Consider the following 13,381-nt stretch of genomic DNA (forward strand, 5'->3'; position numbering starts at 1 on the left):
AGGGTAGATCATGCCTCAGTAACTTGCTCACGTTTTATAACACAGTGACGGCTGAACTGGATAGGGGTAATGGGTTTACAGTGATACTACTGGACCTTGCCAAGTCCTTTGATAGGATACCACATGGAACCCTAATCAGTAAACTGGAGCAGATGGGTATAGATATAGGGTTGGTGAGATGGATAGGAGGGTGGTTGAAGGAGAGATATCAAAGAGTGGTTTATTCAGGAGTGGAGTCTAAAAGACGTCTTGTGACTAGTGGAGTGCCACAGGACTCTGTTCTTGGACCACTGCTTTTCAATTTGTTCATCAATGATATTGGAAAGGATCTGAGAGGAAGTGTTCACTTGTTTGCTGATGATGCAAAGTTGGGTAGAGCAATTGTGAGTGCACAGGATGTCAAAATTTTACAGGATGATTTGGATAGTTTGGAGGACTGGGCTAGGAAAAATGGATGTCAATTTAATGTGGCAAAGTGTAAGGTTATGCACTTTGGGGTGAAAAGAATAGCAGCAGTATATCGCATTGGTGGAACCATACTCCAGGAGATTGATGAGGCCAGGGATTTGGGAGTGTTGGTGGATAGGGAATTGAAGTTTAGGGGGCACATTGCAAAAGTAACTAAAACAGCTCACCAAATCACTTGCCTTCTGAAAAATACTTTAACATGCAGAGACGAACAAGTTGTTGTTCCTCTGTATTGAGCCTTGATAAGACCCCATCTGGACTACTGTGCCCAGCTATGGGTACCAGGGTTTCTTCGTGATGGGGAGGAAGTGGAGAGGGTCCAGAGACGAGTGACCAAGATGATAGCAGGTCTGTGGAATGAACCTTATGAGAATAGGTTGAAGATTTGTGGGTTGCAGAAATTGGACGATAGGTGAAGGAGGGGTGATATGATTGAGACATTCAAATTACTGAAGGGTTTTTATAAGATTGATCCAGAAGATATTTTTGAAAATATGACTGGTGGTGGGAGGACTAGGGGCCATGCATGGAAGCTGGGCAAGAGCGTGGTTGACAAGGGTGTTAGAGCTAGGTTCTTTACTTGGAGAGTGGTAAATGAGTGGAATAAGCTTCCAGAGTCTGTTGTGGGTGCTATGACCGTGAATGAGTTCAAGGCAAGGTATGATAGATACTGTGTGAATGTTGAATAGTTGTTCTTGACATGATGTTAGGGTCTCCCTCGATGAGTCTGTCGACTCCTTGGAGTTTCACGGAACAATAATAATAATAATAATAATAATCTAACGCAGTGTCAGAATTATCATGTTCGGCCAATTGCAGCTAGACTCGCCAATATTCGTTTGTGCTTCTCATTGCATGTTACAAGTGATTCCGATGCTGCTCATTTGGGCAGTGTATTGTATGCTTGCGTGCGTTATTTCTGTGGGATACGAAACTTTTATTATTAGTGCGTGTTCGTGGTGAGGGTGAACTATTTTTTGTAAATTTTATTTTGTTAAAATAACATAATTATTTATTTATTATAGATACGAGGCTGAATTATGACTAGTGTCACTGTTGAAAATATGAAAAGAATTATATTTTATCAATTATCGTTACACGAAACAAATGCACTGCGATCTAACGCAATGTCAGAATTATCACGTTAGGCCTATTGCAGCTAGACTCTGATATTCGTTTGCACTTCTCATTGCACGTTACAAGTGATTCCGACACTGCTCGTTTAGGCAGTGTCGCTTACAGATAAATTGTATGCATGCACGCATTATTTCTGTGTGAGATACGAAACTTTTATTATTGGTGTTTGTTCGTGGTGAGGGTGAAATATTTTTAATAAAGCAATTTTTTAATATGTAAATTTATTAATAAATTGGTTATTGATTAGGAAAAAAATTATTTATTTATTTTTTTAAATTTTGTATATGCAGCACCCCCAATTCAAATTTTCACTGGCTGCCACTGAGTATTTCACTACACGAACATTTCAGAATCATTTCTACATTTCACGGCTTGTAGCATTGCCCTATTATCTAAAATCCATGCTTGCTACAACCTCATACCAGTACAAGATGACTCAAAAATAACATCTGCTGCTTTCATCAGTAATATCCTATCCTTCTTTTATCCTTTTTTTTTTTTTTTTTGGAAAATGCTATAATCTTCTATTTCTGCGAGTGCATCATCTTCTGTTAACCAGGTCTCACTGACATAAATTTGTAGACTGACTAATTTTATCAAGGCCCCCAAAACTCTGTGCCTTTATTCCTAATACTCCTTACACTAGGTTACGGATTACAGAGGTAAGAACAATTACCTCTGCATCAATCCTGTAAAACATTTATACCATTTTTTTTTTTTCCAACCTATCAACAACTTTTGCAACCCACAAACCCTCAATCTGTTGTCATAGGGAGCTCCATATATCACTAACATTTTATACACTTGTCTCTCTGCTACTATCTCATCCCCAAGAAACCCAGGTGATGTGCTTATATCAAAGCCTTGTATGTTCTTCAATAACTAATTCTATGAGGAGCTACCTTGGCTGGATTTTGCAGCATGCCCTCTGAATTCCAATTCCCTACCCACCAACATCCACAAATCCTTAGCTTCAGCAGTTTCCTGGAGTAGAGCTCCATCACTGAAAAACAACTTGTAATCATACATTCCAAAATGCATAACTTTACACTTTTCTACATTAAACTAATATCTGTCATCTTTTGCCAGACTGTCAAAATCATGCAAGCTATTGTGTTGATTAACTACTTTATCTTGATCATTTAGATTTTCCTGTATCATTGATAGTACAAATTAAGTAACAGTGGTTAAAGCACAGTCCTGTGGCACACTGATAATCACTTCCATCCTTCATATACTGCTCTTTGGTTTGGCCATTGGCCAAACTTGAAGCCATAACTTTTCCTGTGGAAAAAAAATTACAAATCACCGAGGCATTACCCTACTCTTCACAAAACAATGCTACTCCCCCCTCCCCCATGGAGTATCATTCCTATCTACCCATTCTTGAATGCTGTGTCTAACTTTTTACAATGGTGGTAACACCAGTCTCAAAATGCTGATTGGTTTATAATTTACTACCCTCAGTCTCATTTCTGTAATGAAATGCAACAATTTTTCCTCTTTCAGGACTACCAGCAATGAAACAAGCTAAACAGCCTGGTCAGAGGCAGTGCCAATTTTTTTGAACATTCTCGTAATATTGCAAGCTAATCCATATAATCCCATGGCTATATTAGGATACTGCAGGCTCTTAATGCAAAGCTGAATTCATCAACCAATTCTTACATCAGTTCCTGTCACAGCAGTTATTTTCAGTTGGATAACAGAGCCTTGCAAAATGGTAGCTACTACTTTGCGTGCTTTTGTAATCTCGCTATGATCAGCACTCATTAAAGTTATCCTTCCATTGTCATTCTTCTTTTTTACTTGCCACACAGCAGAAGAAATCTGAAATTTCTTTTGGCCTGCTTGGCCAATTTCTTCTCATATCAGGCTGGTCACCTTTCTTGCCTGCGTCTTGTATTACTCATGAGCTTGATCACTTTTCTCTTCATATATTCTTTACTTTTTTTTTTTTATTTTTTTAGTGATATCACTCATCCAACTCTTACCAGATTTATTTTCCTGATCTCTGGTATATAGTCTCATATTGCTTTCTTCAGTACTCCTTGAATATCTACCATGCACTGCTACTTCCTTTCTATGCAAATTCTTATGCCATTATACCACTGCTAGTTGTTCCAATGCCTATCATGTTCACCTGTTCTGTAGTTCCATGCACACTTCCTTCTTAATTGCAAATTCTGTATCTTTGGCCACCTCCCCATTCTGTGGCGACATAGCTACCTTAGTTATGGACAGATTTTCTGATTCTATGACTAAATCCAACATTCTTAAAATTGAGAGACCATCCAACACGTGCCATTTCAAGTAATTATCTCTTAGTAAGTGCATAAATTCTATTTCTTTCCAGCTACCTGATCTCTCCTAATCCATGTAACCACAGTTGACAAAGTCCCATAATAATTACTCAACCTGCACTCACTGAACTAATTTGCCAAGGTATTAATTATTAAGAGAGACCTCCAGGGAGTCAGGAATTCATCGAGGGAGGCCATACTATTTGTACCAGCTGTCATACGTTTTCTTGAATTTATTCACGCTACTTACACACACAACATCCAATGGCAATGATTTCCCGTCACACACTGCTCAGAGAAAAATCTACCCCTAACCCCTTTATTGACAGCATTCATTCTCAGCTTCCATAGATGCTGTCATGTCCTTTCCCAACCTTCCATAAAATGAAAAATTCTATCTGCTGAAATTCTGTATAATCCTTTCAGAAATTTGCAAGTCTCAATAATATCACCCCTCTTTCTCCTGTTTGCTAGTGTCTGTAGTCTACAAATTCTCAATCTGTTTTCATAATCTGTATTCCACTATCCTGATAACATTTTTGACACTCTTTTGCAGTCTCCACTGTATCAGAATCACCATGGAAACCAGATCTGAGTGCAGTAGTCCAAGTGAGGTCTTATCAAGACCTTGTAAAGAGGTAAAATGACTTCCATATCTTTACATCAAGGTTCATTTCAGCATTGACATTATTCTCTGAGTTGTATTTACAATTTTTGCTATATGATCCTTGAATTCCAACTTCCTGTCCACTAAAATTCCAAGAGCCCTAGCCTCATCACATTCTTCAAGCATAATCACACCAAAGTGCATGACTTTACATTTATTACAATTGAAATGACAACCATTTTCACATGCTCACAATTCCAGCCTATTCAAATCATTCTGCAAGTACTGCAGCAGCACTCCTGATTACCATACCTATTTTTACATCATCAGCAAATAGCTGTATGTCACATGTCATATCCTTCCCAATCTCATTAACGTACAGATTGAATAGCAATGGACCAAGAACTGATCTTTGAGGCACACCAGTGGTTATCTTGAATCTTGCAGATTAACCCCCCCCCCCATATCACTTTTTTGATATGTCAGTCACCCATCCTCTTATCCATGCCAATAATTATTATTCTAAAACCATATTCTCCAATTTATATAACAGTATTCCATGCTGTATTCTGTCAAAACCGTTAGCAAAATCCAAAAGTATCATGGTGTATCGATTCCCCTTTTCTAGCTCAGTGGTAACATTATTATAGAATGTGAGTAAGTTGCTAAAACGAGACCTTCCATTAGTAATCCCATGCTGTTCATTGCAAAGTAGTGATTCTCTGTGAACCCATTTCTGAATGCAAGCCCTAACCAATCTACCAAAATTGTCACCACCGCCACTACTGAGATACTGTTTGGTCGATAGTTTGATACATCAGTCTTTGCACCACCCTTGTGCATTGAGATTATGATCATTCTTTCCACTCCAATAGAATCTTCCCTGTTCTCAGACTCAAAATATATAGCCTGGTTGAGGAATAGCCAATTCAGCTGAACAATCTTCTAGCATCCGTGATGATATCTCATCAGTTCCTATTGCAGAATTCTTATTCAGTTTGTGCAACAATTCTAGTACGTCCTCCTCATCAACATGAGTTCCCTCATATGGTGAGTTCAATGTTACATATACCAGGTTGATAGCATTTAGCAAAATGGCTGCTCGTTAGCTGAACAATCACTTCTGCATCAGTCACATGCATACCATCTGCATTCAGTAGTTATTCTTTCAAATTCATTATTTCTTTTACTTGCAGCATAATGATAGAATGCTTTTGGGTTGTCTTTAACTTGCAGAGCCAGTTTCTTTTCATACACAGTTAGCTTTCTGTAAAACACTTGACTCTTCTGGCCTGCTGCTTATAATTATAATAACAGATAAACTTCAGTGTTATGTGCTCCCTGGAGGCAAGAGTAGTCAATGCACAGAGTAAAAAAATGAAAAGATTGAAAAAAAAAATTGTGTGCATAGATAAGATGTAAGGAAACTAGAATTATCAGGTAACATTGAGTTCAGTGGCATCTGGAGAAGATAATGATACATACAGAAACAGTGACATTTTTGTGGCAATTTTGACGAAATTGCAAACACATCATCCACATACAATAGCCAAATAGTAGATTTGACATTAGGTGGTAGATGTTCTTTTCATCACCTGGTGAAATACCACTGCCCAGGTTACTGGAGATCTGAAATGGCAAATGCTATATTTGGTCTACAGAGCAGGGAACCCGATTTCTACCCCCCCCCCCTTCTTCGTGCAGTGTAAGTGATACCATTCAAGGCCATGACAAACCTACTTAGAGACCCATAACCTCTTCCACTGCAAGGTACATCAGTTAAAATGGTGGTGGTGCTGCAACTACACCAATGCCATCTATTGCCCACCACCAATAACAGAAGGATGGTAAATATTTAAGAGGAATTCAGAAGGAAATACATATGAAGATTTCAGGGAGGAAATCCTATCAAGAACCAGAAATCAGGAAGGGTAGCTGGAATAGAATGACATTCAACTGGAAATGCTTAAATATGGAGATTAGAGTTATATGGTGCCTAACATACAATTCATAAGGCTTGGTCAGAAGGTTAAATTTTGAATGATTTATTTCATTTGATTTTTATGGTGCAAAGACATCAAAGATCATACTGTGCCAGGACACAGGTCACAGCAGTACATATGGTAATTGGTTAGTATGGCAAACATACATACATGCCCTTGGCGTGATTTGAACCAGCAGCTTCTTGGCTGGAGAATTGATACACTAACCACTAAGCCAACCAGGCGGGCGAATTTCAAATGACTTGAGTAAAGTTCTCACAGCACTCACCTATAAAAGGTGAGTTATATTAAGTGTTACAAGTAAGATTTATGCAAGCATTCTTGAAATGAGACTAAAAAAAATATAGAAGAATCCAGCTTGTTCTTGGAGAAGAACAAGCTGGATTTGAACCAAATGGGTGATTACTCTAGACATCCAGAATATAAAACGTGTCAGGATCGTATTTTCACGTTAAGACGAATAGATAATAGATCACAAGTATGCAACAAGAAACTGAGTTTTGCAGATCTGGAAAAGGCACATGATAAGGTGCAAAGAGAAATACTGTTCAGAACATTACAAGTTGTATTGTGTAAATAAGACAATATATTGAATAATACATAGTTTAAATTCCAGTTGTAAGACAGTTAAAACTGAACGAAGTATACAAAGATAATCTGATGTAAAATCAGGTTAAGATGAGAGTGTACACTATCTTCACTTTTATTCATCATATATATATGTGTGTGTGTGTGTGTGTGTGTGTGTGTGTGTGTGTGGATTTCATTAAGAGGAAAGTGGCATTAGGCCTGATATCAAAATTGGAGGTATTCCAATCAGCTCTACTTTATGCTGATGATGTTACTCTTAAACAATTCCAGTACAAGGTCTGCAGGATTCCCTGATTAATTTGAATAGCTGCTGTAATAAATTCAGTATGAAAATCAATAATACAGACTATAAAAATAGGCAGGAGCATTGAATACATCCTGCATGAAGAATCTACAGAACAAGTAAAACATTTCAGCTATTTAGGCACAATCTTTAATGAATATGGCAAACTAAATATGGAAATGAACAGAATTAGCAGAGCTAGTATGGCATGGGGTCAAAGGGAAAGAGAGTTAAAACATTAAACTGGCTATATGCAAGACAGTGTTCAAACCAATTTTAACTTATGGATCTGAGAGTTATGTTAGAAACAAAATACTTGATCAAAGACTAGAAATATAAGGAAAAACCAGAGGAGTGAATAGACGGCATCAATAGCAGAACCATATTAAAAATAAGGATATTAGGATGGTTTAGGTGGTATTATTGATTATTCATTAAAATGTTTCCCAGTATAAACATCAAGAGGAGAAAAATGAACTTTATTTATTGTACTTAATATTTTGTTGTTTTCTACTGAGCATCTTCGGAGTACAAAATTACAACCATGACAAACACACAGCCCTCAACTAAATCATTGTAGAAACAATATACATTATAACTAAAAAGAAACTAACACAGCACCCACTCAGGCCAGAGAACCATAAAGTTCATTTGGAGAAGCCAGGCTATCTGGTCTCAGAATGACTGTCTTCCAGATCTTTGGCCAATTAATGCAGCCATACTTGTCAAGGTTAGGGAAGTGCTTCATAGCCAAAGCCAATTCTAAAGCCAAAGCCAATTCAAACTCCAAAGCCAAAGCTAATCCATTTAATATAAGATTAAATGAAGAAGACATCAATACTGTGTAAAAGTCACTATAGATGTCTTCTTCATTTACTCTTATATCGAGTATTCAGAGTGTGCTCTGCCAGCCCAACGTGTCATACAGATGACATGTTCTCCAAGGCAGATGGTTACTGAAATATCAGTCAGCCCAAAGTAGGCTAACTGTGCAGGCACAAGAAAATCATGCACTCCAGGATGTGCAAGAAGATGATTTTGAAAACAGATGAAGGAAGTTAGCTGAATGAGCGATTTTAAAGTGGCATGGAAATCATATTTGCAGAGAACTTAGCCATTTTTTTCATATGTCCAATGAATATAAGAGATGGGAATGGTTTTGATTGCTCTTGTGTGTTGGTTGCAGGAGGGATGGAGTGTTTTTAGCCACTGGCTAAAAAGTATTATGAAGGAATCTGAGCTCAGTTTCAGGACTCATCTGAACAAATAGTCCTAGCTCAATGTATAAGTCTTTTGTGGATGCCATACTATTGGGCTATGCTGGTGGCATAATTGCTTATGTAAACATCTTCCTGTATGAAGGATACATAAGCATATACACTGCTTGGAAAGAAATCAACAGACACCATAGTGAGTGTGGAGAACAAACAGCCATGGCACTCACCTCACCTGATGCTCTAGTTCATCCAACAGATGTACAATAGGCTCCGTGGAGAGCCAGTCAAGTGTGGTGAATTCCATGTCCACAAACCATGCAGTTACAGCAGCAGCCTTATGATATGGTGCATCGTCTTGCTGAAAGAGACAATGGTCAGTTCCATAGAAATGCCACAAAGTAGGAAGCATTGTATTATCTAGAATGTTGAGATACCTCTCAAGAGTTCACTGTTTGTGGCACCACAAACAGAGGTCCAAGGCCAAACCAGGAAAAGTAGGACCATACTATCACACTGCCACCTCTGGATTTTATAGTTGGGGTTACACACTCTGATAAGAGACATTCACCAGGCATCCGCCACACCAAACTTGTCCATCTGTTTGGTAGAGGGTGTAGCATGATTAATTGCTCCACAGCACAGATTTCGAAGATTCCATGTCCCACTGTACATGCTCTTTGCACCACTGAAAACAATACTGCATGCTGGTTTGGATAATATGTGGCTTGCATATTGTAGTCCTACCATGAGTCTTATTGTCTCAGTTCTGAATGTTTTTGTGCAGATTCATGTTCCAGTCGATACCCTGAACCCCGCATTCAATGGGTTGGCCAACAAATGGCAATTTTTACATATCATCCTTCATAGCACCCTACGGTCACACATTTGAGTGTGGTGGGTTGTCCAATGCAGTTATCACTTGCAGTTCCATCTTAGTATGGTAGCACTGATAGTTGGCATGCAATGGCCCAATTTGTCAACAATTTACTGAATAGATAGGCCTACAACATGGTATCCTATCACAATGCCTCTTTCAAATTCTGTCAGTTCACTTCTCACAGCATCATATTTCTCCAATTTATACTGGCACAACCATGCAACCTGTTATATGGCACAATGCACTTTGCCCTTGGGGTGGGGGGGGGTATATGTTGATTTCTTTCCAAGCATATGTATATGGGGAAGTATTTGCTTACCTTTTTGAGTCCAACCTCAAGTTCCTTTCAATTTTTCTATTCATGCAGACTTCACATGCCTTTCTAGATGAATAACTATTTTCTTCAGATTATGCCACTTAGTCTCCGATGTTTGAATGTTTTCAGACAAATTTTTTCTCCATTAGTATTTGTATATTTGGGTGTACAGGTCACCTCTGAAAGATGCTCTACTTTGACAAGGCTATGGATAAATAAAAGTGCTCTCTCTCTCTTGATCAGTCCTTTTAACTCCTTGGAGGAGCCAGCAGCATAATAAATTATAACAAATCACAGATGTATTCCAAGATACTGGTTTACAAAGTGCTACGGTATGTTATGTGGTGTCATATAATAAGATAACTGTAATAAAATAAATTGGGAGATATTACCTGGATTCTTGTGGTGGCTTTACAATATCAGGAATAACCATTACATCAGAATAGTCTATCCTGAATTTACTAAGTAGTGCTGCCATGCTGTAATGATTAGAAAATGCATAAGCTTTGGCATAATATATTCAGATAATATTTGAATTAATTTTGGAATGCAAATTTCAAGATATATAAACATAGCTATACAGCAAGATATATTTTACCCCCCCCCCCATATACAAGTAATAACTAGCATATCCAGGTTATTATCAAGGATTATATAATGTGGAAAAAGAAACTATGCTGTTCTCATGACTGAATCATTCAATATAAATGCTTGAGCATGACAAAAAAAAAACTTATTCACAATTACTGTTTTTTAAAAAAAATATTTTTTTTAGCCATTCATTTAAAAAATTTTTTAGCTCCATGTTAATGCTCATTTAACTTATGTCAATATCATTATATTTACACTGTTACAGTACTTTGAAAGATGAACTAAGTAATTATCAGAGTATTATTTAAGGAAGATAAAATATCTATATTCTATGAAAGATACACTAATATTTGCATTAGAAGTTAAACATTTCATTATATTTCACTCAAAATACTTAAGAAAAATTGGCAAATGTGAAACCTCTTTCAGTCTATATAGTGAGGACTAGTAAAGGACATTGGGATACTTGAAAATAAAACGTTTGCAGAACTGATGTTCAAACCTCATGAGCTGGGCATCTTCACAGACCAGCTGTGAAGCCTACTTGATATATTGTATTGAGGTTTGCTCAAACCTTCTGTAGTGAATTCATTTGTAATCTTGCATATATTCTCACTTCCCAATAAGCATTAAGCTATCATCAGAGTGAATGAACAGGCAGGTATTAAGACCAATCTCTAAGTTAATATGTATTACTGGATGATATTTTATTACCTGAGTGTAAATTAATACTTTGGCATGAAGTGGCCAAAAACCACTAAACAGAAGAAAATACCAGTTATCTTTGTCATATTTTCTACCAGGTGAATATGAGTAATGTTTTCAGAGTTATATGGCATATTATACAGAACTCCAACATTATTTCTGTTCTAGGATAGTGTTAAAACTTCTGTGGAGTCAAAGACTCATCATGGGAGGCTCCATTCACATTCTTTGAAGATACCACACTCTCAAGCACTGCAATTGCAATTATTCATCATTCTCATTCTCCATGCAAAAAACCTGCTTCTCATTCCTTTGCTCACAGCATCAAGGAATGACTTTGTTCTTTCCCCATCTCCCACCATTCTATGAAACCTCTTCAATGTTAATCCGGAAAGAACCATTGCTAACATGTCTATCATATCATCCTCCTATACACTAGATTTCTGTAAATTGCATCTTCTTTCTCCTAGTATGAAGAAAGGCATTCCAGAGACCAGAAACCTCCTCCAATTATCTCTGGAACCTATCTAATACCTCTTCAAACTTATGAAAACCAGGTGTCCATATGTAACCTAATCAAGGCCTTTTACAATGAAACCAGAATCTCCTTAGAAGTCTATCCTCTGCATCAATGCCAGAATTTGTTATGCTGTCCTCAAAATTTTAGCAGTGTCCCCTAAATTTTAGAAACCTCTCCACCATCACATTCAGATCTTTCCTCTAATATATCTTGACAAGTGTATACTTTACATACCATCTTTGTTTTTCCAAATTTTAAAACATCATACATTGCAATATTGAACCCATTCAGAGTCTCTTTAAGTACAGGCACAATATCTGCACTACTTCTCATTGTTCTTCCCAACTTTGCATAATCTGCAAACTGAATATCCTCATTATCAGGTTAAACAGTAATGGCCCTAAAACACACGCCCATGAGGCACACAGCTAGCTAGTGACTTTCCTCTTTTGGGATGTTGCTCTCCCACCCACCCACACAACTTGCTGATACCTTACATATAGCCAATATCCAATCCAATGCACTACTCTAATACCCAACTCCATCTGCTCTAGTTTGACTATCAACTTAGATAACTTTGATAGATTGCTACATATCTCCCTCGTTCAATGCACCTGTAATAAGTAAGCAGATCACTAAAACACCTGCATTTAGCAGATCCATGCTGTCCATCAAAAAGAATACCACTGTTGTCAATCCAATTCTGGATCCCAGTTCTCATTAACCTCTATAACTTTAACCACAGCACCTAACACATAGATCGGCTTTTAATTTGAAGCTTAAGGTCTGCCACATTCCTTATGAAGTAGTACAATGTTGCCTTCCTTTCACTCCTTTAAAACTAGACCTAATTAAAGACTCATATTAAACAAGTATGTCAAGGCAATGTCAATTCCCTGGCACATTGTATTAAAAACAAATAGTGATATATACAGGTAGGTCTCAATTAGTGCAGATATTGAATCCTATGAAGTGGTTGCATTATTCAAACTTAAAATTACATGAAAAATATGGTAATTGATTCCAGATTGGCAATGAAAAATGTTACATGAAACGTTTTATATGTTTATTAATGAAATATTACAAAGAATAAAAAACATACTTATAATTTAAATTAAAAGTCACTACAGTAGTTAGAGCAAAATGAAAACAAAAATTCTGAATATCATTTCTGAAAGTAAGCTTACACTGATTAAAAATCTTATTGTCTTTTGAAATATTTTATCAGCATTGAATGAACTTTTTTTTTTTTTTTCTTTCTTAGAAATATAAGTTCTGGAAGGCACCCTTTTCCAGAATAAACCAGTTTCATTCACATTTAAATACCTGTTGATCTGTGTTTCCACTCTTTGATTATTTTTCATAAATTTCAGGATATTTAGATGTGGCATCCTCATTTGCAGTGTTCACTTATAATTTTAACATTATGAAGCTGAACTCTTTAAATCGATCAAACCAACACTTGCATTAAATGTTTCTGCTACTTCATTATTTTTTCTTTCACTCTGAAACAAATTTAAAACTTTTGTTTGAATGGCTGCTCTGCCAAGTGGAATGCATTTTTGATTGCAACCCCTCAAATCCACACAGTTAAGACTATTTCTATCATTGTAACACTTCTATTCTTTGTAGACTGATATCTGCAAACCACAAAAAAACTAATGCAGCTTTACCTTTTTTTTTTATTTCCCCTGCATGTTTTAAAATATTCCATACCTATAGATTCAGGCATTCTGGGACATCTGGGCCTGTTCTAGAACTGC

At 37.0% G+C, this 13,381-nt stretch overlaps 1 protein-coding gene across 3 annotated transcripts in view; it reads right to left on the minus strand.

Moving 5' to 3' along the window:
- The window catches only part of LOC150098232 (solute carrier family 12 member 2-like), a 571,711-nt gene that overhangs the window by 48,166 nt on the left and 510,164 nt on the right, over window positions 1–13,381 (minus strand). For all 3 annotated transcript variants that reach the window (XM_090406235.1, XM_090406234.1, XM_090406233.1), the window contains one exon: window positions 10,195–10,281. In XM_090406235.1, the coding sequence (XP_090262361.1) occupies window positions 10,195–10,281 (87 nt within the window). The remainder of the gene's footprint in view (window positions 1–10,194; window positions 10,282–13,381) is intronic.

Source organism: Typopeltis vanoorti, chromosome 16 (genome assembly GCF_054136105.1).
Source record: "Typopeltis vanoorti isolate ZY-2024b chromosome 16, IOZ_Tvanoo_1.0, whole genome shotgun sequence".
NCBI classification, from domain to species: domain Eukaryota; kingdom Metazoa; phylum Arthropoda; class Arachnida; order Uropygi; family Thelyphonidae; genus Typopeltis; species Typopeltis vanoorti.